Source organism: Melanotaenia boesemani, chromosome 20 (genome assembly GCF_017639745.1).
Source record: "Melanotaenia boesemani isolate fMelBoe1 chromosome 20, fMelBoe1.pri, whole genome shotgun sequence".
NCBI lineage: Eukaryota > Metazoa > Chordata > Actinopteri > Atheriniformes > Melanotaeniidae > Melanotaenia > Melanotaenia boesemani.
Genome location: NC_055701.1, coordinates 5,894,157 through 5,920,204, shown reverse-complemented (window position 1 = coordinate 5,920,204; position 26,048 = coordinate 5,894,157). Strand labels below are relative to the sequence as shown.

The 26,048-nt window shown below is 40.7% G+C and overlaps 1 protein-coding gene across 2 annotated transcripts in view; it reads left to right on the top strand.

The window, feature by feature from the left end:
- LOC121630805 (CAP-Gly domain-containing linker protein 4-like) overlaps window positions 1-26,048 on the top strand; it is a 66,756-nt gene that overhangs the window by 24,057 nt on the left and 16,651 nt on the right. The window contains exons 10-12 of one of the 2 annotated variants that reach the window (XM_041971307.1): window positions 9,670-9,762; window positions 10,635-10,829; window positions 10,979-11,113. In XM_041971307.1, coding sequence (XP_041827241.1) covers window positions 9,670-9,762; window positions 10,635-10,829; window positions 10,979-11,113 — 423 coding nt within the window. The remainder of the gene's footprint in view (window positions 1-9,669; window positions 9,763-10,634; window positions 10,830-10,978; window positions 11,114-26,048) is intronic. The other variant, XM_041971308.1, reaches the window with a different exon arrangement.

The window sequence follows — 26,048 nt, the reverse complement described above, 5'->3', positions numbered from 1 at the left end:
ACGCAGGATCGGAGATAATTTCTTCCACTTCAATGTGTCTAATCGCGGGGGGACATCCAACACTCGCTGTGCTGCGACTTCCTGCTCGCCGGGAATCCCGATTACGTCACCCCTCCAGGTGGGCTATTCCCCGACACGCTCTGATTACCATTCCAAAAGGTACTGTATGCAGCCCCCAACTTGAACATGCGCCTTCTTCAACATTCGCACTTGCTCCAGAAAATTACCATCTCTTAGGCTCCTCCACCACCACTTTGACTGTGGATTGATACGTAAATGAGCCGCAATGAGGCAGCTGAACAAGTGACCCAGTTTTGTGATTGTTGCACATTGGGTAAGAGTGGTAGTCAAACGAGTCCAGTTTGTGTTGTCATGCTACCAGAAATTCAGTAGGCTAGTCGGTCCTAATGCAGTGAATTTCCATGTTAATGTTGCCAAATTCAATAGCATAGCAAGAGATGAGAAAAGAAACAACGATATTTCTTCAACATGTTAACCAAAATATTTACCTCTTAAAGCATAAACCAAGTATTTACAACAAGCAGTGTGCTTTTTAACGTTAACGTGTGCCATAGCCTACTGCACCGCTGTTCCTCCTTCCAAGTCTTCTTTTTTATTATATTGTTGTTTTATCATCTGAATATTACGGAAGCGTCCAGCTGCCACAGCCATGAAAAAAATATCGAAGCAGTTTCTCGTTATAACGAGATAGATTCTCGTTATAACGAGATATAAATCACGTTTTAACGAGATGTATTTATCTCGTTATAACGAGAATCTTTCTCGTTATAACGAGATAAGTTAAAAATGTATTTATCTCGTTATAACGTGATAAGTTTATTATAAGAACATAGCCTGTACTGTATGCAGATGTTGTTACGACCTATATTGGAGCAAAATACATTTCATGGAAAATATACTCATCAAGCAGAAACTTTTCAGTTCTTTTTGACAATGATTAATTGTTCTACTCTGGTTTATTGCTGTACAGAAATGTGGGACAGTTATGAGAAACACGTAGGTCACCTGCCTGCGCACAGTGAGACGGTGGGTGCCTGTGTGTCTGAATTGCCACAGAGCAGGCATCCCCAACTTGGGACCTCTTGAGCCAGTGTCCGGCAGGTTTTCAGTATGTCCATACTGCAGCATACCTGACTCAAATAATGGGTCGTTAACAGGCTGGTGCAGACCTTATTCTTGCACACAAGACCGTTATAAGCAACACGGTGCGTCACCTGCCTGCACGCAGTGAGACGGTGCGTGCATGTGTCTGAGTGACAATAGGGTGTGCGCGCTGCTTTCAGTTAATAATATGTTATCTCCTGACAATAAAAATGGAAATTATAAAGGCTATATGCACCGCTATGTTCTTATAATAAACTTATCACGTTATAACGAGATAAATACATTTTTAACTTATCTCGTTATAACGAGAAAGATTCTCGTTATAACGAGATAAATACATCTCGTTAAAACGTGATTTATATCTCGTTATAACGAGAATCTATCTCGTTATAACGAGAATCTATCTCGTTATAACGAGAAACTGCTTCGATATTTTTTTCATGGCTGTGGCAGCTGGACGCTTCCGTAGAATATACTACAACAACACAGAGAAAATATATGAAAGTTTATTTTACGCTGGTATTTGCGCAGCAGAGTTTTCTGCCGCCGGATTTGTAGTCCAGGAACGGAGAACACAGCTGCTGCCAGGAAAGGTGGATTACATTTTGTTAAAGCACAGCAATCTCCGAGTAGCCTATTATAACCTCTCAGTGGCAAAATAAAACACACTGGTCTGGTTTAGTCTTCACTCTGAAATGGTTCAGTCAGAGGAATATAAAGCTGTTTTAAAAATGTTGAGCAAGCCTAAAATAAACATTCATAGGCTATCTATGTGTTTTAGATTAACACAATGATAAAACAACAATAGGCTATAATGGAAAAGAAGACTTGAAAGCAGGAGCAGCGGTGCAGCATGGCAATGATGCGTTAATGGCTCGGGTCGCGGGTTAAACATCAGTCTGGTTCGGATTTAAATGGAATAAATACATTGGTGACGAGTCGGGTTCGGGAGTCATTCTAACGGGTTAGAGCAGGTATGCGTAGCAAAACGGAACCGTGCAGGACTCTGCTCTAAGCAGTTCGGACTTGGTTGACCTGGAACCATTTGACAATAAAATCTGGAGCCATCCTGCAACGCGCTCGCTTAGGCGTCCCGTTAAACCGTGTTTATTCAACCAGTCCCTACTTCATTGCATTCATTCTTTCCTCATAGCCTACGTGCACATTTTTTTCACGATTGTTTATGTCAGTTTTGTTTTGGAAAATGAAAAAGGAGTCTTTGCGCAGAACTTATAACATTATTCTAATCTTGCCACTTGCCTATTTTATTATTGTGTATTTTTGTAATAACATGTAAATTCACTGCATAGGAACCAACTAGTCTACTGAATTTTGTGTGACAACACTAACAGAACTGTTTTGACAATGCAACAATTACAAAACTGCGGCTCATTTACTTATCAATCCATAGTCAAAGTGGTGGTGGAGGAGCCTTGGAGATGGTAATTTTATGGAGCAAGTGCGAATGTTGAGGAATTTAGCCTTTGTTCAAGTTGTGGGCTGCATATATGCAGCCCACAACTTGGTATACCTTTCAGAATGATAATAAACAGAACAAGACACACCAAACCAGGAGCTAAGACCACGAAGTTCAGCATCATGCTTATCTATCTTTGGCGTTTTTACACCAACATTTTTATACACTGGATAATGATAATAATTATCGATTAAAGTCACGGATAAAACTGCTGTTGTTAAAACACACCCATCTCTTACAAAATCTAAAATGTAAAACAAAAAAAACAACAAACAAAAAATCTGGATCACTGTAGAAATATCTTTATTCATTGCTGATCATCTGGCCATTGAAGCGTTTTTATTTGGAATTGGGAACAAATATTTTCCACCCTGTTATATTCTGTTCCACTCTGTTATGTTCCATTCCACCCTGTTAGTAAGGTGTTTTTTAATTTATTTTTTTTTTACTAAAAACATTGAGGACTGTGAACCTTGTTGCACCATATTAGGAAGTGAGGAACATTAAATTGATTTTGCTTTTCTGTTCCCAGGTCAAAAGTAATGTAATTATCTCTCATTTGAAATACTTGATTATGCTTTCCTTCTTGCCTTTGTGGAAACAGAAACGTGATAATCTCTCACTTGAAAGCAAGCTGGGCGTACAATAGTGTGATGACGATGAAAACTCACATGACCAATGCTCAATAAAGGGTACATGAAAATGTGAGAAATGGTCAAAAGCACAAATACCGTTTGTGGTGAGTGAAACTATACAGCACAGTCCACAAGGCTCTTTTCAAGCACACTCCTCCCCCCAAGGAGTATGCTTGAACAGCTAACGGCAGGTAATGGCTGTGTTTACAAATGTAAAGGTGCTAATTGTTGGCCATTGAATTGTTAATTTCAAACCGGGCAGCCTTTTGGTTGTACTCTGGGCATGGTAGAGGGGTAAGAAATCTCTGGGTTTTCTAGTGTTAAACACTGGAAGCGTCGCCAGCGGTCTTTTGATGACCGCCAGTCACGCTACCATGCTTATAGTGTATTAAAAACTAAACGGCTGAACCTGGTATTTTAGGACTTTTATTATATAGTTGTTGTCTATAGTTTTACCTGCTTACTTGTTTGGAAAAGTAAACACATCAATATTTACGAGCAGTTTAGCACGTCTAAACTTCCACAGAGCCGCTCAGGGAGACTCTTTCTCAGCCAAACTGTCGTATATCACGGCTATGGAGTTGTAATAAATGGCCGCCCTACTCTGCTTCTGATTGGCTGTAAGATCACAAACCCTGTGTGATGATAGGCTGCTGGTTCCTGTCATTCCTACCAGCCTTTGCGCATGTGCCTGCTTCAGACAGCGGGCAGGCAGCTGTCCTACCGCTGAGACACAGTTGTATGACGTTTTATCACTAGATCGCTATGAATAAAATCCAGGGACACTTCATTTCACAGTATAAACCATTTATTTACTTATCTACTTAGGATAATAGCACTTTGAGGCCTAATTCAGAATATAGGTTGGGCTGGGTCCGGACTTTTGTGATCCCTGCTTTACACATTATCAGTATTATGTTATTTTTACCTGCCGATATTACGTTATGATTTTGTCAATATTCAGTTATGCAGCAGCTGTATCAACCCCCACTGTGAATAACTTACGTTGCAGTCAAATGACCGCTGGCAGCGCTCCTCGGGATGTTTAGAAAGCTCGCTGCTAGTGACATTCACCACTTACCCGACTTGAGGAGGTTGTGCTTTGCCTCATAACACCATTAGCTACACATGTCGGCTTTTTTGATACATTTATTTGACGCCATTTTCAAATCAAATCATTTTTTAAATGTTGGCAAAAATGCAACAAATGAGCGACACAGCTCATTATAAACTGTTTAGAGAGCAGCAAGATCAAATCACTGCTCCTCCCCGTGGACAAAAGAGGGATTGCAGCTGTTTTTTTACTTGGGCTGCTTAGGGGCAGAGCCTCGCTGACGACGTCATTGCGGGGGATTACATTACCCCCACAGACCTGTGAAGGATCGGCCAAGGATCAGTCAAGGACCAGTCAAGGACCAGTCAAGAACCAGTCAAGGACCCATCATGGAAACAGGGGAACTTTTAAACCGCTACTACTGTAACATAAACCACAAACACTGTGAACATGAAAAGCTTTTGGCCCCTGAGGGATGAGAATTTTGTGAATTTTTGCAGGTGTGGGTGGGAAAACTTGTCAAAAGGGGCCGGTGCTTTTTCATGTCACAGGCAATCTTGTATACTATTCTCTAGGGGAGGGCACGGATACAATGTCTGATACCACAGCCTGAGAAAAAAGGAACTATCAACCACAGAGACCAAATCGCAACAGCAACACTTCTAACATAGTTGATCTGTGCTCACTTGAGGATTTTAGGAAATAAGCTTGGCCTCGGCAGATGGAGGCCTGTGGAAGGTAATTTTATTTTTCATTCTTTTTTTTTTTTTTTTTTGTGAAAATAACATGTTGGAGCTGATGGTATTTGGCATCCATCCACTCTCACTATTAGATATATAAAGTAAGGGTACCAACAAGTACCACAACTTAAAGCAGAACTATTAGTATATACCATTTATTGGCACATCTTAAAGAGTGGAATCAAGATTTAACAACTGAAGGGAGTCTCAAATTGATAGTCTTGTTCTCTATTTGGGATTGGCTCTCTTGATATTAATTGTTGTAGGAAAAGATGATCACTGCCTCTGAAACTAAGCTGGCACTATGTTATGTTCAGTTTAACATGAGAAGTCACAATTTTTATGTTCTTAGAGGGAAAACAATCCCTGGAAAAAGGAAAAAAAAAAACACTCCCTGAAGTTTGAGTTCTGACTCAGAGTTGGACAATCTCACCAGCTCTGACCACAAAGCATGAAAAAGCATTAATAGTCACAGTTATTAAGTGTTTATGATGTCTTCTTTATACTGAAATCAGTTGTACACATAATCTGGGTGGCTGTAGCTGAGGTGAAAGAGCACTTGTCTACCAAGTGGAAGGTCTGTGGGTCAGTCCCTGAGGCAGCATGATGTGTAATGTAAAGTGCTTTGGGTGTCATTCCAAGTACAGTAAAGCATTATATAAATACGGACCATTTACCAATTTCCCCAATGACTATATCTTAGTGTCCTTGGGCAAGACACACAGCCTCCCAGTGCGTCCATTGTGGTATCTTTGTGTGTGATATATGAGCTCTGAGTATATACATAATGCTGTTTAGGTGTGTGTGTGTGTGTGAGATGGAGAGATTGTGTGAATTTTACCTGTAGTGTAAAAACACTTTGAGTGGTCAAATTGGCTAACTCTTCCTTCCTCTATGCATAGTCCAGTTATCGTTTTTTTGCAGAAAATATGTCATAATGCCTTGTTTTTATGATTAATGAGCAAATCTTACTGGTTTCCCATCTTGTGTTTGGGACATCGGTTAACTTCGGGGTGGCATTATTTCAGTGGCTGTCACACTGTCTTTCAAAGCAAATGTGTTACTGCCACTGGTTTATTTCAGTCTGAAGAGGTTTCATTTCATCCCAAATAGAAACAAGAGGGATGTCATTTTTCATTTTGACTGATAATTTGGCACCAGTGATGAGAAATGTTGTTGGAAACTTAAACCAGGCAAGTTTGTCTGCACATCCCAATTAATCATTGTACCAGGGGTGTTGCAGTTAGTGTCAGTCATTAAGAAAATCTAAAATATATCACTTAATTTGTTTCCTTTGCTTTCGATCAGGCAAATAAAAAGGAAATTGGATATAAACGGAGTGGCTGCATTTTATCAAATAGCAAAGTTTGCCATCTGTTTGGATGTTTGTGGGATTTTCGCCCCCTGCAGAGGAGCCATAGAGACGGATCTCCACAGTGAGGCCATGTGCTTGAGATTCAACTCAAACCTCTCTGCTTTTGCTTTGGAAGGAACCTTTTTTATCTTTCTCTATCCTGTATGAGCCATGTTGGTGCATGGTGGGATTTATTGCATCTTGGCTTTGAAATTAATCTCTTTTGAAAGCGGCCTCTGAACTGCTGCCAAAGGACAATGCATACATTAGACTGCTGACAAGACCTTACCCGCTCAGTCCTTGAATGCCCGTTTCCTTGACTTCTGACAGATGATGTGTATACTTCATCTACCTCACAACATTGTACAGAACTTGCTTTGGTACTTTTTTGTGATTCTTGCCACCTCTGTGGTTTCCAGCTGTATTGCAGAGTTGTAATTGTCAAGGTTTTGAAGACCGATTGATCTGGGTGTGACTGGAATAGCAGACCTCAGAGAGGCCTGTGGAACCGAGTGATTGATAGTCCAATTAAGCAGGGTTTAATAACTAGGGCATAGACAGGCTGAGTGGCTTGGAGAGCTATTAATCACAAGGTGTATGTGAGTGTTTACATATGGCATGCAATGCATCTGAGGGCATGTGTGCCTGCACCTCCACACAACTAGAACTAGACTAATTTATGACCACATACTTTTCTGGGCTTTTGTCAGCCTAAACTTTCAGAGCCACCTGCATTTTACTGTCCCACTGGATCAGCAGTGGAGGCAGCTTGCTCATGTTTATCAATAGATTGGATGGGTCATTGTGGAACTGTCTCGTCTCACTAACCAGGAGAGACAGACACAGCAGAGTGACAGCTTGGTCCTTATTAGTGGGTCGGCAGTAGCTCAGGCCTCAAAGGGCGATGGAGCATAGACGACATCACAAAGCACAGCCACTTGGTTGGTAAAGGCTCAGTCTGTCCTACAATCTGCCACCTGAAGTGAATGTCAGCACGCAGAGGGGATAGATGGAGCCATGCAAGCTAAAGGTCAAGTGACAAGAAATGTTTGCTATTCTTAGTTGAAATGTGGTCGGGTTTGGAGTAAAGACACCAGTCTGTCTCAGAGGGGAGTGCTTCCCAGCTGCCACCAAATGTTAACTAAAATGACAATCGATAAATACCAGGCTGATTTGAGATTTCTCTTAACATGAAGCTGAAACTTGAACATAATAAAAGTCCGTGTATCTGCTAGATGTCTGCTGAATCTTCTCTCACTCTCTCTCTGTAAAATATTTTTTTTATACATTTGTTTTTATTGTTCAGTTTAACCATTTAACTCAAATCCACAAACAAAACAGCCTGAATTAGAAAGTTTTTCTTGCTATAAACTAGTTGAATAACACAATTTTATCTTTGTCTTCCTGTAATTGTCTTTTTATTTGCTGTTTGAGTTTTTTTTTAAGTACTTTAGTGTTAGCTGTCTTTGGGGGTTTGTATGTAACTGCTTATATCAGCATATAAGCACTTTAATTGTGTGTTTGAGTAAAAAAATAACGTTCTGTTTTGCTGCTAGTTGATGTCCTTATTTGCATTTCTTTCCTGCTCTTGTTGCCTTTTCGTCTGACTCCTTGAAAGCTACACTTTGTCGTCTTTGGTTCCTCGGTCATGATTGTCATCACACTTCATTTCCAGTGTAAACTGTTTTTCTGCCTGATTGATTTTTGTGCAAGTTTGTCATTGGTTGTTACTCTGTGCTAAAACTTAAGTCATTCCCTATTTCTTAATGTTAAGCTTCCAATATGTAAAAGTAGTGAAACGCTTCTTTTCAAGTGGCCTTGAACAAAAGGTTTTTCAATTTTTCTTTCGGTATTGGCTGCTTTTTCCACTCATTTTCACTCCAGTCCTTGAACCTGAACATTTTCAAAGGAATGCGTTTTAAATTACACCAGCTGCAGACTGCACCAATTTTAAACTTCAGGCACTTTACTACCTGCAGCCTGATGCAAGGACACGTAACTTGTTCCCATTTTTTGTAATTACATCTGAGAGAAATACTAAACATGAGTATCACAGATATTAAACTGTACATTTGCAGGAACAAAGCGATTTCTAAAGAGCTATTAGCTGAAAACTTTGCATATCTTGGCATACTGAGCAGTGTGTCCTTAAAACATTTGAGGAAACTGGACAAGTGAAGGATAAAAGTGTTAGAAAATGAAAAAACTACAGCAGATAAAGAGGATCTGAAAGTGATGTTCTTCATCACCTCAATCTGGACCATCAACTGATCCATCTACGGTTTACTGACACCTCATCAGAGATGATCTCCATGGAAGGATGGCTGTCAAGAAGCCGCTGGTAAGGAATACCAGTGGCTCAGGCGGTAGAGCAGGTTGTCCAATGATCGGAAGGTCGGCGGTTCGATTCCCACTCCCGCAGTCATCTGTTGTTGTGTTCTTGGGCAAGACACTTAACCCTCCTTGCCTCCAGTGTTGGCATCGCTGGTGAATGTGTGGATGAATGTTCGGTGATGGTCGGAGAGGCCGTAGGCGCAGACTGGCAGCCACGTTTCCGTCAGCTTGCCCCAGGGCAGCTGTGGCTACACACGTAGCTTACCATCACCAGGTATGAGTGAGGAGTGGATGAATAATGGATTCACAATGTAAAGCTCTTTGGGTGTCTTGAAAAGCGCTATATAAATCTAATCCATTATTATTAATAGAAGTGGGGAGAAAAGTCTGAGGTATGCCACATGATGAAAGACCTGGACTGAAGATCAGTGGCAACAGGTTTGATGGAGGGATGGATCCTCCCCACAGCCTCCACCTCAACATTATTAAAGCAGTGTTGGATCATCTGAAAAGAGAACGGGACAAAAGGTAGCCAACATCCAAAGAAGAGCTTTGGAAAGAAGTCTGGAGAAGTTTTCCTGAAGACTAAAGAAATTACAAGAAGAAGCTAGAGGAAGAAAAATGCTGCTTGAATTGTATAAAATTTAGCCACATATACTTTATTTAGTTATATTTGCTCATGTTTCTGTAAATCACTGCATCTATTTCCTGTTTTACTGGTAAATTTTAAAGAAATGAGAGGTGGCTGAAGACACTGGCAACATTTCCACAGATTATTGATGATGATGAGAATTCTGAAGCCGATGCAGAATAAAACAAAAAACTGTCAGTTCAGCAAATTTAATATTTCATCTTTCACAATCTTAAAATAATTCTGGTTGTCAGCCACTTATTTACATCACTATGTCAAAGAGAAGTCACTGTCTTTTTGTCTGTGTCTGCATGGAAAGGTTTATCTCCCACCGTTAAAACACCTGATAATCATAAAAGTCCACCTGGTCCTGATCAAGGTGCAGAGGGAGACGTCTCAGTCAGTAAGACAGGTACTGCGGTCGTAGACAAGCTGCTTGTATGTTTCAGAGAATGTGTTCATCACCAGTTTCTGAAAATTGGTGCACCTTAATACATGAATCCAACATCAGAATCCTAACATGTGAAGTTCAGTGCCATGAAAGACAAAGAGCATCTACCATGCTGACCAGTGTTCACTAAAAACTAAACCTGCACTTAAAAATCGGCACCTTCTTTTAGTTTTGTTTAAGACGACTTTTTGGCCGAGGTTGAAAAGTTTTCTGCCCTTCACTTTGTTTTAGTTGTAGCTGAATTGATTTTTTTCTTTTAAAGCACTTTGGCACAGATTTAATCCATTAACCTCCAAGATTTTGGCTCTTAATGAACTTATGGCTTGTAAATGTCTGTAAAAAAGTAAAACTTAATGAGGTCCTGCGTTTAAATTGAGCATCCTCCTTCTTCCAATCTCCTCACATCGACCTAAAGTCAGATATAATGAATGTTACATTCTTTTGTAAAATGCTAAGCTCCATTGTTTTGTGCTGGTTCACACCAATGTGACTCAGCTGCTTGGATTTCTGAAGTACCGTCTTGAACCTCTGTTACTCAGAAGGAGAAGCAAAATGAATAACAGGCTGAGCCTCATTATATCTGCAGCATCACAGTTCCTGATGTTGGCCTAAATGGGTCGATGGTGGATTCATTATTAAGAGGAAAGGTACTTACTTGGTGCTGTGTGATGATTAGGCAGCAGAGTGGATAACATTCACTGCTCATGTACTAGTGTAGTTTAGATGTGGCTTTGTTGCAGCTTTTTGGATTAATCTGAAGTGTGTAAAAGTAGTTTAAATTAATTATTGACTGCATTTCTGGACCCTTATTCTGTCACTGTTTCCACCTGCAGGTATCCTCTCCCGCTCCCTCTCCTCTTCCTCCTCTTCGCTCGACTCTCGGCATGGACAGGGTGCCCGACCTCGTCCGCTCCCAAGGCAGCGCCTCCCAGCCAGACATCGGAGGGAACGCGTTTCCCCAAGTTCCAGGACGACACCTTCACCGTCACTCCGCTCGTCTTCAAACACCACGACTCTGACAGCTGCAGGTCTCATAACGCGTTATCCTCTGTATGTTATACTTAACACTGACTGAGTTAAGGTCTAGTTTCAGGTTATGTTCTTCATCATGCAGATCCAGTTTTATGAAGCAGAGTGAAGTCATTTTGAGAAACAATGCTGGGTCTCTGTCTTGCAGGATTTAGGAGTCGAACGCCCTCAGGAAGCAGTTCATTGTGTGAGGGCTCTGATGTGCGACTCGGGGAGAGGGTTCTGGTGGTGGGCCAGAGAACTGGTGTTGTTAAGTTCTGTGGGAAAACCAGCTTTGCTCCAGGTCAGTTCCTAAGATAAGATGATATGAAAAAGTTCTCTCAGTAATATGTGTTTAAGACCAGGAATGCACCAGTTGATTGACCCGTCACTGGAGTCATTATGCAGCTCGCCTGTCTTCAGATTAGGCAGATATATACAGGCTGATATATACGTATCTTATGGTCAGTGAATGCGTCATGTGCATTCACTGACTTGATGCCGTCACATAAACTTGCCTACAAGAATGATTCTGCTCTGGAGGCTTTTTACTGAGTAAGAAAAAGATTTCAAGTTAGCATTTTGTAATACCTGCAAGGGGAATATAGGGTGTTTACCCTGACTAGAAAATGTAAAAATAGACTGATGTGGTGAGAAGGCAGAGATGCTTCTGTTATTAGTTATTAATGAGTTAGTAAATTCTCTGGAAACACACGTGAAGATAACAGCCTAAAGGCATTTCTCTGTTTTTATTACCTGGTGCAACTTTTTTCTTTTTAATTTACAGAAATACAAATGCAGCTCTTCTCTGTAGCATTTTTTCTATTTTAGATAAAGGAAAGAAAAGGTTAACATTTAGGATCAATAATCAATGCTTTAAGGACATATTTCATGTATTTATTTTCTATTGAATTTTAAACAAATGCTTCCATCCAGAATCCAAGTCCAGTAAAAGAAATTTTCATAGTTTGGTTTAGTTTTAGAAGAATTATAAAAGGTTTTTTAGTCATTTATTTATTTTTTATTTAGACTTAGAAAAAGTTTAACTTGTTTTTTTTTTCAACTTATGTTAACTTAAAACAGAATATTATAAAAATGATTTTAGATAACTTTATTACAGTACTAAGAAAGGAAGAATGCAGTCAGCTAGAACTGAAATAAGCAGGTTCGATTGTTTATTAGAGAAATAAATAAAAATCAGGATTCATTCATTCATTTAAATAAAAAGGGGGGTTTAACTATACAGAGCTTGGTAAGCTTTTTTTAAATTTTTTTTAAATTTTTTAATCGTGTTATTGTTTAGGCCCATTTATGGTCCACGCAGACAGATGGATAGTTTCGTCCATCTTCTGCGTCTGTTACGGACGTAATTTGGACCGTTTTCTGTGAGCTCAGCTATTCGTCGCTTGTCACAGAAGATGGCGCAATACCGCTGGAAATCACGGGGTTAGTGTTGAGCTAACATGCAACCTGCAAAAATATCAAACCATAGAAGAAGAGGAACAGGAAGAACATGACGCAGAACCATGGATGTATTATAGGAACTGGATACCGGACTGAAAATGGCGGCCCATTCATTTCTATGGAAGTTGCTCACCCAGCGCATACGCCGAAAAAGTTCTCAGGCTTCCGGGTTACTTCCGCATATTGGGCCCATAGAGCATGCGCAGTAGTGTCACCTCCCATCATGCTTCATTCGGCATGATGGGAGGTGACACTGCCGAAGCATGCGCAGTAGTGTCACCTCCCATCATGCTTCATTCGGCATGATGGGAGGTGACACTACTGCGCATGCTTCGGCAGTGCATGTGCACAGCCGTGACGTCACCGGAGAAATAGAGACTTTTCTGTGGCTTTTATGGCCTTTTGAAAAATAATTGACGGATTAAATGTCCATGAATTAAAAATATTGAATAGAAAGATTAGTAATTAGCTGTGTTTAAAGCTGAAGACGTCCTGTCAACAGTTTTACAGCCGTGTCTTTTACCATTGTGGCCTATGGGAAAAATGCTTTTTGGGCCCCATGGGATTTTTTGTTGCAGTACCACGAGTGGCCACTGGGAAAAATCGGCGTGCCGTCCTTTTTCAGTCCGTTATCCAGTTCCTATAATACATCCATGCGCAGAACCGCCAAATAAAAAGCACCTGAAGAAGATGAAAACACAGATTGAAGCTGTGTCCCAATTCAGGGTCTGCAGACTTTGGGTGTGTCCCAATTCAGGGTCTGCACACTTCGAAGTGCGGATTCGTCGGCCACATACGTCATCGCGGTGCGCGGAGTACTGTCCCAATTCACAGAATCTGAAGGAGCCTCCGAATCCACCCTTCGAACCCGCACTTCGTTTGGCCTCAAACGAAGGCTGCTGGTGATGCATCCTTCACGGCCTCTTTTCTCCCACAATTCATTGTGCACAGGACGGTGGCGAATCAGCAACCTCAGAAGAGTCGTATTAAGTTTAAATAAAGTTTTATTTAAAAAAAAAGTACGTTTATTAACTACACTTTAGTATAAACGTTACAAAATCAAGTACATTTAAAGCATGTTTGTTAAATGGTGATATTAAAATTCGGTAATATTTGATATTCAGTGACTTTTAAGGGGTTAATGAAGTGTGTACAACAGAGCCTCAAATCGTTTTGTTTTTCTTTTTTTTTTTTTTACTGTCGGTGTTGCCGCTCCGTGTTCAGCGTCTACTGACGTTTCCTACGAGTAATTTCTGAGGTTTAAGTCATTCAACCTCCTGTGTTGTTGCTATGGGAAATTCTTCTAGACTAGGTAGGCTGTCCCATTTCACGAACGTTAAGCAGACTTCGAAGTGTGTAGACTACGGAGGACACTCTGTAGCCTACGTAGTCTGCGCACTTCAAAGTCTGCTTAACGTTCGTGAAATGGGACAGCCTACCTAGTCTAGAAGAATTTCCCATAGCAACAACACAGGAGGTTGAATGACTTAAACCTCAGAAATTACTCGTAGGAAACGTCAGTAGACGCTGAACACGGAGCGGCAACACCGACAGTAAAAAAAAAAAAAAGAAAAAAAAAACGATTTGAGGCTCTGTTGTACACACTTCATTAACCCCTTAAAAGTCACTGAATATCAAATATTACCGAATTTTAATATCACCATTTAACAAACATGCTTTAAATGTACTTGATTTTGTAACGTTTATACTAAAGTGTAGTTAATAAACGTACTTTTTTTTTAAATAAAACTTTATTTAAACTTAATACGACTCTTCTGAGGTTGCTGATTCGTCACCGTCCTGTGCACAATGAATTGTGGGAGAAAAGAAGCCGTGAAGGATGCATCACCAGCAGCCTTCGTTTGAGGCCAAACGAAGTGCGGATTCGAAGGGTGGATTCGGAGGCTCCTTCAGATTCTGTGAATTGGGACAGTACTCCGCGCACCGCGATGACGTATGTGGCCGACGAATCCGCACTTCGAAGTGTGCAGACCCTGAATTGGGACACACCCTGAGAGAAACTCCTTCTTCTTCTTCTTCTTCTTCTATCATAAAAATTTCATTCATAAAAAGAAAAAAGAATCTGAAATGTTTTAACCTGTTATCACAACAGTAAAGTGAACAGTAAATAATTTACATTAAGCCAGATGTTATTATCACCGCTTATTTAATTATAGGTCCAAGAAGTTTTTTCTTTTATTGAATTTAAATACAGTATGTTGAAAGCATGGAAAAGGAATCACTGTCATCTGTTGGGATACAAAACAGGAACTATTAGGGTCAGAGGTGCTGAAGTCCAGTCCTCAAGAGCTACTATCCTGCATCTTTTAGATGCATCCCTTCTCCAATACACCTGGCTGATAGTCATCCGCATGTCATTCAGCTCTACAGAGGACTGGTAACAAACCTTTTGATTCAGGTGTGTTGGAGAAGGGATGCATCTAAAAGTTGCAGGATAGTAGATCTCCAGAACTGGACTTGTCAGCTTACCACCCTACAATTAAGACTTATTTCTCATATTCAGACTAGTTTTCAGTATTATGAAATTTTACAATCAATAAGGAAAGCTGCTTTTTTTTTCTAAAATTAGAAGCTGACTTTTAAATTTCCAGTGACATTAAAAGCAATCTGTTGGCAGAAAATAAAGATAATAATTATAAAAATTTGTGTAAAACCACATGAAAATAAGAGTTATATTAGAAAAAGCTGTTTTTATCCAAAAGCTACATGGTCAACCCCTTTGTCCCTTCATTATCACATCAGCAGTAGCCCAGGAGGTGGGGGTGTTTTATTTATTGCATCCTACACGCTGCAATTTAACTGTTAATTCTCAGTTGCCTTGAAAACAAGATACAAATTTCCTGTTCCTGACCCAGGATGCTGAACAAACAGAAATCTTGCAGAAAAAATCTTGGCATTAAAACAAACACACAACAGAAACTATTTACATATTTACACTTTTTCTTCATTTACAGTTAATTTTTTCTACTATTTACATGCTCTCCTCACAAAACCAACTCCAACGCAGCCTGTTTTCGACGCCATTGTGCATCAAAAACGTCTTCTTGGCTGTATTCAGGTATGGGAATCGAAAACTTAACTCCATTAATTTTTTTAATCGCGCGATAATGTGTTTTTTTTTTTTTGCTGGCCGCTTTAATGACAGAAACATGGCGTCCATGTCTCCCTCCCCTGCTGCAGCGGTGCGTCTGACGTGATCGGGAGAGAGCGGGTTTATTAAAATAAAGAGATGTTTTCTGTCTGAAACGGGAAGAAGAAAAAAAGAACCGACGTTTCTCTTTGTCAAAATACATGCAGATGGACAGAACATCGTGATTTTTGGACGGGAAACTTTTTATGTATTATTATTTTTTTTAATAAATACGTTTTTAATTTATGCAAGACAGCAAAGGTAAGACATGCTTTCTCACTTTTACAAACGTGCAGCATAAATCGGGTCTTCTTCTGCCTCTGGTTCGGTCAATCTTGGTCGTAGCGAGATGAAACTTCCAGCTGTGGAATCTGTGAGATGTGAGCTTTCAGTAGAGGACTTGTTTGTTCGTGTTCATGCCTTGGGGTGGACACAGGGAGACATCTTTTGCGTTTACATATTTTTCGGACTTTGTGCAGCTGCTCATTAAATTATTTGTTGTCTTAACTGTGTTTGTTTGTGATAGAAATGGTTTTACTGAGCTGGTGGCTGAGATTCTGGACTTTCTGTGGATACCACACATGTTTATAGTTACATCTACAGACCTGATGCTACACCCGGAACGAGATGTTAACCCCTTAACTCCCGGTAGCGGAGGCTGCAGGTGCAGTCAAACAAAAAATGAAAGTTTAGAGAATTCATATGCCAGAAATCTGGATAATGAAGCACTGAGGGTGCATGGATGGAAGTTATTATGCATATTGTGAATATTTCTCTCTCCTCACCATCTAGAAGCTGTGAGATTCTAATCCTGCTTTCTGTCTGTTCACCTGATGCTGATATTCATCACATATTGTTCCTTCTGTGTTTAGATGGAAGCAGCTTCACAGCTTTAAATTCATCCTGCTGACTTTGTACCTTTTAGTTAGTAAATCCTAAGGATTTCATCCTTCCTTCTCATAAATATTCGGTTTTATAAATATATATGAAGAAATATTTTAAATGTTGCTGTTTAAAGAGAAAATTGCTGCTAAACCTGTTTATGTGTTTAGTGCAGGGGTCTGCAGCCTTTCCAATCCAAAGAGCCATTTTTCCCTCAGCCAGCTAAATAAAACTCCTTTAGAGACGCAAATGTTACAAGACTTTTCAAAAGTCAGCTTAATATATATTTTTAATAAAGAGCCACCATAGGATATTTGTAATTTTTGAAGAACCAAATTTTTTATTTCAATTTTTAAGGTTTTAAATAAAGGAAACACATAAAACCTTTATAAAAAGAGGATAGACAGATTTTCTTCTAAGGGATGTAGATATTTGTGGAAAATGCTGTAAAAGAAAAAAGAAGTCCCTGGTTTCCAACCTAATGACAAGAAAGATAGATTTAAAAAAATATTTTAGCCATGTATTTAGAGGCATTGTGGAAGGTCCAGAGTCGCAGGTTAAACACCCCTGATGTGTGTTAGTAAACCAAAATTTACTGCATTTTCTTTATATAGCTGTAGGCCTTTTTTTTAAAGGAAAGAGACATTTTGCGCTTAACGATGCGATTAATCGCGATTAAAAATTTTAATCATTGCCCAGCACTAATATATATATATATGTGTGTGTGTGTGTGTGTGTATGTGTATGTATGTATGTATATGTATATGTATATGTGTATGTATATATATATATATATATATATATATACATATATATACATATATATACATATATATATATATATACATATATATATATATATATATATATATATATATACATATATATATATATACATATGTTAAAGCATAAAGAGCCTGGGAGAGAACGCTTGTTGGTATTTAGTGTGTGTGTGCATGCAAGGTATTTGTAATAAGTACTGCAGCTGTGTTTTGCAGAAATTGAAGGCGACTCGCTGAAGAGCCAGGCTCGTTCAGCCTCCTCTTTATCCTCCTCCTCTTCCTCTGCTGCCATGTGGAGTCAGCAGGTCAAAGACAGGAAGTTATTTAACCCCATTTCATATTCTTTTGCTCTGTATATGTTTTAATTGTTGGATTTTGTGTAGTACAATTCACCGTTTGTACTACATTGTACCGATCTTTTGAAAATTGTCTCTGAATCTATATTGTCCGTCCTTCCATATAATCTATATTTTTTCTTTTTGTCAAAGATTTAATAATGTAGCCACTTGTAAACTTGTTCTGAGTGGATCAGTGGAAAAATCTAAAACTGTCTGTGGGGATTCATTCATTTATTTATTCATTCATTCATTCATTCATTCATTCATTCATTCATTCATTCATTTATTCATTCATTCATCCATTCATTCATTCATCCATTTATTCATTTATTCATTCATTCATCCATTTATTCATTCATTCATTCATTCATTCATCCATTTATTCATTCATTCATTCATTCATTCATTCATTCATTCATCCATTTATTCATTCATTCATCCATTTATCCATCAGTCAGTCAGTCAGTCCGTCAGTCAGTCCGTCAGTCAGTCATTGTACCACTTGGTCCACTTACGGGTCGCGGGTAAGCTGGAGCCGATCCCAGCATTGAGAGGCAGTGTATACCCTGGACAGGTCACCAGTCCATTGCAGGGCCAACACATACGGGACAAAGCACCATTCACACTCGCACACACTCCTAGGGAGAATTTAGAGTCATCAATTAACCTAACATGCATGTCTTTGGACGGTGGGAGGAAGCCGGAGTACCCAGAAAGAACCCACGGATACACGGGGAGAACATGCAAACTCCACACAGAAAGGCCACTGCCCTCAAGGTTCGAAACACCACACCACCGTGCAGCCCTGTCTGTGGGGATTCATTTCTGATAAATGATCATATTCTAGGCATTATAAAAGGAAACAACATGTCTAAAGATACAGATTCATTCATTCAATACATCTTGCTTAAGCAGAAGAAGCAGCAAGCATATGAAAGCAGTCAGAAATATGAGGAGATATATTTATCACAAGAATAATAAACTCAGGATACCAAAGTATTGTAAAGTCAAAGTGGGGAAAGGTTCAACTTGTGAGTTAATGGTGGCTCCCTGCATGGGGAAAACAGGGACATACTAATCACATTGAAATATACACGTGAGTTTCTGTACTTTCTAACAAATCAAAATATTAAACAATAACATGTACAGGCTTTATCTACGGCTGCACATGGGTTCAGTAGCCTTGTTTCTGTTTTCCTAAATTTACTCCTAAAACAGGTCTAAAATAATTGTTCTGGGTTCTAAAGTTCTCTGAAAGAGAATCCCGGACAGAAGTCTTGGTGGGTCCAGTCAGGTTCTGGTCGGGCTCAGCTGTCCCCTTCCAGGTTAGAAGAACTTCTATTCAGCACCTCGTGTTTGTCCTAGCTGCAGCAGATATGTTTGTTTAATTAATAAAATAAATAATAAAATAAAATTTCAAAATGAAAGTTTAACAGTTACACGGTGAGGACACACATTCTTGTTTAAACATATAAGGGCTGCAGGGTTAAGTTGCCATATTTTGTGGCATAGTTGTAATATCTTTTATTTTTATTTGTTGACACCACAATAAATGTATATTTTTGAATCGTAGTTTGATGTTATTGGATTTTTCTAGGAGACATCTCCTTTATAGTTTTAGAACTTATCTTGAGCTTCAATTTCTTGAAAAGCTACTTTAATGGACTATAGTGGAAATTGGAGCAGATGCAAAGAAATTCTGCTAATGTTTTCATAAAGTTGTATTATTTTTATATATTATTAATATTAACCTTTATTTATACAGGCAGTCCCATTGAGACACACACTCTCATTTACAAGAGACACCTGTTTACCTCACATCATGTCTCTGGATGCCTCCTTCCATCTAATACATTGTTGATATTATTGATTGAACATAGAAAAACCTGCAAACAGAATTTAGAAGATGGACCAATACAGAACAAAGCTAGAACTACTATCATTAGTTTAATAACTTTATTTAACATGCTGAGGGCTCATCCCTTCAAAAGAAGTTGCAAAGGAGTAAGAGCAATGTTTACATGTCCTCCCCCAAGGAATTACTCTTTGAACTTTTACTGTTGTGGTAGATCTGGGGTCCTGCCTGGTGTGGTAGACCTGGGGTCCTGCCTGGTGTGGTAGACCTGGAGTCCTGCCTGGGGTGGTAGACCTGGGGTCCTGCCTGGTGTGGTAGACCTGGAGTCCTGCCTGGTGTGGTAGATCTGGAGTTCTGCCTGGGGTGGTAGATCTGGGGTCCTGCCTGGTGTGGTAGACCATGATTCTTGTTCAGTGGCACACATCTGATGCCCTTATGCCTCTGGCCTGGGGTCCTGCCTGGTGTGGTAGACCTGGAGTCCTGCCTGGGGTGGTAGATCTGGGGTCCTGCCTGGTGTGGTAGACCATGATTCTTGTTCAGTGGCACACATCTGATGCCCTTACGCCTCTGGCCTGGGGTCCTGCCTGGTGTGGTAGACCTGGAGTCCTGCCTGGTGTGGTAGATCTGGGCCTCCATTGCTCTAGAACTCAAGGCTTGCTCCTTTGCTACCATGGTTACCGCTTCTGTGGTGTCCTTCAGTCCAGCCCTCTCTAGTTATTGGTAGAACTGGTTCATAACCACCATGCGTATTCTGTGACCGAACGGTCCAGACCGCTGTAGCCCAGTCTCGTGCACGTCCTCCGAGGAGAGAGATGACCGTGGCGATCTTCTCTCCATCCTGCAGCTCTGGATGGTAGGAGAAGAAGAGGTCGCACTGCAGAAGAAAATCAGCACAACCTGTAGAATATCTCCGGGAACCTTACCGGAGAGGAGGTGGACCAGCTGGCAGGCGCTGCAGCAACCCTTGCTGCAGATGAAGAAGCACTGCCAGGTGCTGGTGGTGAAGATGGCTGTGGGTGAAGAGGCGTACGTAACTGCTGCAGAAGTTCAGCCATCATTTCCTCCTGTCTTTCCACCCGCTGTTCCAGGGCCATCACTACTTGCTGCTTCAATGGTGGTGTAGTAATATGTCAGGCGAGCCAGAGGGAGAAGCCGGACACAAGCGCAGGTACAAAGCCAAAGTGTTTAACGAAGCCTCTAGCACAGATGTTTAGTGAACATAGACAAAAATTACTACACAAAGCATCAGTCTGGACAGGGAGTCTATTTAGGGAAACAACTAGGTGCAGACTGAAGATGATAAAGATGGGATGCAGGTGAGATCCAAGATGGCTGGAACAGAGGAATTCTGGGTAATGTAGTGCTGGGACCAGTGGTTAGAACTCAGAAGAAATGGAGCACACCTGAGGGGCAGGATAGGCAAGACAGTCTGGTCCAGCTGTTCCTAAAAGGACTGAGCTAGTGCCTGCAGTAAAGCATTTTCTAAACTCACCTTGCTGACGTTTCCTGCCATGATTCTTGTTCAGTGGCACACATCTGATGCCCTTATGCCTGTGGCCTGGGGTCCTGCCTGGTGTGGTAGACCTGGAGTCCTGCCTGTAGAATGATCGAGGGTAGGCTTTTCTCTCCTCAGCGCAGCTTTATTCTCAGCTCTTTCTTATACAGCCACAGACGTGACAAGCAGCAACAATTAACTTTTCTGTACCTTCCCAAAACGTCCGCTCACAGCCGTAAAACGTAACTGTCGTAAGCTGCTGTAACTACTAACATTATCTCAGTATATCTGAAACATATATGACATCTCCTCTTATCTTTTTTTTTTTTTTTTTTTTTTTTGTTGTTTACACCAATAATGCAAAACGAAACCAAACAGTATGCAATTAACCAAAGAATGGGAAGGAGTACAGACCAGAAGAATATTTCTAGTGGACCCGTTAACCAAATGCAATATAAGTAAATGTTCCTTAATCAAGCATTAACAAACGATGTTCTTCTTTTTCACTTTCAACTATACCAAAGCATAGTGTATTAGCATCACACTGTCCTTATAAGGTAGCATAAACAGACAAAGCCATATTCAACAGGATGTCCGTTTATAAGTCTAGTCTGTTGACAGGCTTGCACACCCGTCCAGCTTTGGTTCGGACTTCTCCTGGTGGTAAGGCGGTGGTGTGTACACGACCCGTGACCTCACCTGAATCTGGAGAGATAGTCTCTTCAGTGACGACTGTTTTGGGCAGAGGGTTTGGTCCGGCACTGTCCGTTGGCATCTGTGTGGGGTTTTGGACTGGTAGTGAAAAGGTATCCAGCTGGAGGTGTCGTCTGTTCCTCCGCAGCACTGTCCCTATTGGTGTGTTGTTCAGGTAGGATCTTGGAGTAGAACACTCCTTGGAGACGACTGCTGAAGTCAGCCAGGTTTTTTCCTGATCTAGCTTAGTGAGGACTTTGTCTCCAGGCCACAGACGTGGAAGATGTCGGGCTCCATGGCGAAGGTTGTAGTAAAAAAGCTTGTTTGGCCTTTTCTCCAGCATTCTTTTGTTCGACAGCCTTTCTGTTAGGCCATTTGGGTCTGGAATTTTTTCCCAGCGCAGGGAGTGTTGTCCTGATTTTTCTCCCCATCAACAGCTCTGCCGGACTGACTCCTGTAGTGGTACAGGGGGTGGATCTGTAGCACATGAGGGCTATTAATGGGTCTTCTTGTTGAAGGATTCTCTTTGCAGTCTGCACTGCTCTCTCTGCATGACCGTTTCCTTGAGGATGGTGGGGGCTGGATGTGATATGTCTGAAATCTAATTGACTTGCCAGTTCACGGAATTTGGAGCTGGAAAATTGAGGTCCATAATCACTCACCACCTCATCCGGGATTTCAAACCTTGCAAAGGTCTCTTTGAGTCTCTGAATGACCTGTGCACTTGTTGTGAATGGCAAGTGCAGCACCTCGAGGAACCTTGAGTAGTAATCGGAGACGACCAGGTAATTGTTTTTGTTGAGTTCGCAGAGATCAAGGGCTACTCTTTTCCATGGGCGGTCGGGCAGAGGTGTGGAGATAAGCGGTTCCTTTTGCTGTGTCCGCTTTTGTTCTTGGCATTGGTGGCACGACACCACTGTGTTCTTTATTTATTTCTGCTGAGACCACCAGATTGACGTTTTTGCGTTTTCTCTGCACTTGATCAGTCCTTGATGTCCATCATGTATTTTCTCCAGGATGTCGGCTCTCAGTGGCTGTGGAATGACAACTCTGCTCCCTCTTATGAGCAAGCCATCAGCTTCAGTTAGTTCATTTTTCACTTTCATGTATGGTCTGATGTTCAGTGGAACATTACTGCTGTGGTCAGGCCATCCCTTTCTTGCGAGTTGAATCACTGTCTGAAGGTCACCATCAGTTGCGGTTGCCATTTTGATACTCTCCATTCTGCTTGGGGATGCGGGGATGCCCTGTATCACTGCAGCTACATAGCATTCCACCTCACTGTGTGTGTCTGTCCCTTCCGTTATGCAAGATCGTGGACTCCTGGATAGTGTCATCATCAAACTTTATTACAGACTCGTAGTCCAAAACAACACACAACACAAAACAAAAATACAATAAAATACAAGAAAAAAAAAAAAAAAAAAAAAAAAAAACTTACTTAGGGCAGGCCTTGATAAATGTACACCACACACCCTACAGAAGACATCTATACCAGTGTCTCCATAACTGAGACTGGTAGCGTGTAACACTGAGTCTTATATTAGTCAGGCACATTATGATAGCATTACAACAGTCATTAACACGACAAATAAATGTATACATCAAATTCCTTAAAACTGCCTGAAAGGTTTTAAGCCCTGATGACACAAACAACTGACTTGCACTCTCCCATCTCGGTTTCTTCAGTAAAAGTCTGAGACAATCATTATACGCCACATTCAATTTGCGCATGCTTGCTCTTTTATAATTTGACCACAGATGTGAAGTGTATAAAGGTGTACAGTAAGCTTTAAACAATGTCTTTTTCACCTCATCTGTACATGGACCAAACCTCCGGATGAGCATGTTAGCCTGTGCATACATCAGGCGACACTGTCTATAGATGTCCGCATCATCAGTCAGATCATCAGTAATAACATGACCTAGATATTTACATTTGTTACAAACAGACAGAGTATCCCCACATAATGTAAACTGGGGAAATGTCAACCCTTTATCATCTTTTGTTCTACTGATCATAATGACACTCTTACTGGCATTATAAATGATATCATGTTCCATGCCATACTCAGAGCAGATGTTGAGAAGGTCTTGGAGACCAGCACTACCAGGACTGAATACAACAAGATCATCTGCATACATTAAATGATTTACAAGAGTCAGGCCAATACTACAGCCAGTTTTACATGCATTTAGTCTCTGTGACAGTTCATCCATAAACAGGTTGAAGAGACCAGGAGATAAAATCCCTCCCTGCTTCACTCCATTACTAACCCCAAATGGAGCTGACCGGTTACTCCCCCAACTCACCTGCATAACCTGGTGAGTGTACCAATAAGCCAGTATTCTCAGTATGTACTGAGGGACACCTCGCTGACTCATTTTAATAAACAGCTTCTTATGATTGACACGATCAAACGCTTTGGACGCATCAATAAAACACATAAGCACAGTAGAGTTCTGACTCCTATATTTTCTCACAATTTCTTTCAAAGCAAAGATACATAAGTCTGTACCATGTTTAGTTTTAAATCCAAATTGGTTATCTGAGGTATTAATTAGCCCTTGGATCCTACTTAACAGAATCTTTTCCAACACTTTGGACAAAATACTAGCCAGGGCAATAGGCCTGTAGTTGTCTGAACTACCCACTCGACCAGCTTTGTCCTTAATAACAGGGACCAGAGTGATAGACAGCAGTGAGTCAGGCAACACACCATGTACCATGCAGCTGGTAAAGCAGAGGGCCAGGAGAGGAGAGAGTCTAACACTGGCATGTTTCAGGTGCTCAGCAAACACACCATCCTCACCACATGCTATGTTGTCCGGCAGCTGTTTTATGGCCTGATACACATCATGTGCTTTAATAATTAAATGTTCATTTTGATCAATATTACTGCTTATAATCTGCTCACTTTGAATACAGTTAAACAGAGCACTGTAGTGCTGACGCCAGCGATCCAGTATCTGATCAGATCCAGTAATGCCATCTATAATACAGGGCAGGGACGCCTTGTTACTATTGAGAACTCTTATTTCTTTCCAGAAGTCTATGACATTTTTAGTTAACAGTTTTCCAGCCAGTGACTCAGACCTCATACTCTGTTCATTTCGCCTGATAAACCGGACTGCATATTTGTACCTAGCATTAGTTAACTTTTTATTTTCATAGACACGGCCTTGCCTCGGTCTACCAGCCAAAGCCCACTCTGTAGTAGCTTCCCGGGCCTGCTCATAAAACACTGCAACATACGTGTTCCACCCAGGCATCACACTATTTTTCTTAGTTCTACTTTTGTAAAGGGGTTTTCCACATTCAACCAAAGCTTTTACAATATCATTATACAGTGAGCAGACATCCCCTTTATGGGTCATACTGGTACAATTAACATCAGTACATCTAATTGCCTCATATGGCAAAATGATGTTGTTTAATAGTTTGTCTGTGTTAATATAGTACGATGTAAGGTCTTCCTCAGACAGAGCTGACCATTCAAGCTTCCCTTTGTTCACGGAGCCTTCATTTTTAGACAATACAGTTAACTGTTCAACATTTATAATAAATTCGACTGGTATATGGTCACCTGTAACCACACTATACAAAACATCCATAAACTTAATAGAGGCATGAGCATCTGATGTACAAATACAGTGGTCCAGCCACGATGTAGTGTGCCATGCCTCACTGATATAAGTAAAACTGTCAGTTGGCAACAGCAATTTACTTGACAAGATATAATTGTGATCCTCACAAAACTGGACCATATGTTTAGCAAACAAGGAATTCATATCTGTAATGTCAGCATTCATGTCACCCACTATATAAACACAAGGGGAAGCACTACTTTCAACATATGAATTTAACCAGGCAAGCTTATTCAAGTACTCATCTTCATTCTGCTGGCATTCATATGGAGTGTATACATTTAGCAAAATAAATTCATTATTGGCACATGTAAAGTGTACTCCAATACACCAATCAACACCCATTCTAACAACTGTAATGCATTTATCAAGCGTCTTTCTCCAAAGTATTGCCACACCTCCAGATATTCTCCCCCTGACAATACCCCGGTTAAAGTCAGTTGTGGATTCTCCTGCCCCATGGAAAGAGTCATTAAAAGAGTTCAGTTTTTCCAAGTCTTGTTGTGCTAAAAATGTCTCTTGCAAACAGAGTATATCACAGTTTGTTAAAAGGTTGTCAACAACCAAACGACGAGCTTTATCCCCAGCGGTGGTACCAAGCCGAAGGCCACGACAGTTATAGGACAAGACTCGTATTTCCATAACCCAAACTAGTGAGTGGCCGCGGACGCGATGCCATTACGCGCACTCACATTCTCGGCGCTAGGTACAGCATTAGCCCCAGAACCCCCGACATGACGGGGCTCATAATACCGCCGCACCAGGCCTCCCTCAGGCCATAGATCTGGGTCATACATCTCATTAACGTCATTACACTCAGCAGATATTTTAAAAGAGCTGAATCTGCGCTGCACAGTATCAATCTTTTTACAGGTAACGTCACGGCCAAGTTTTTCTTTTAGATACACAGATAGAGTTACTTCATCCAAAT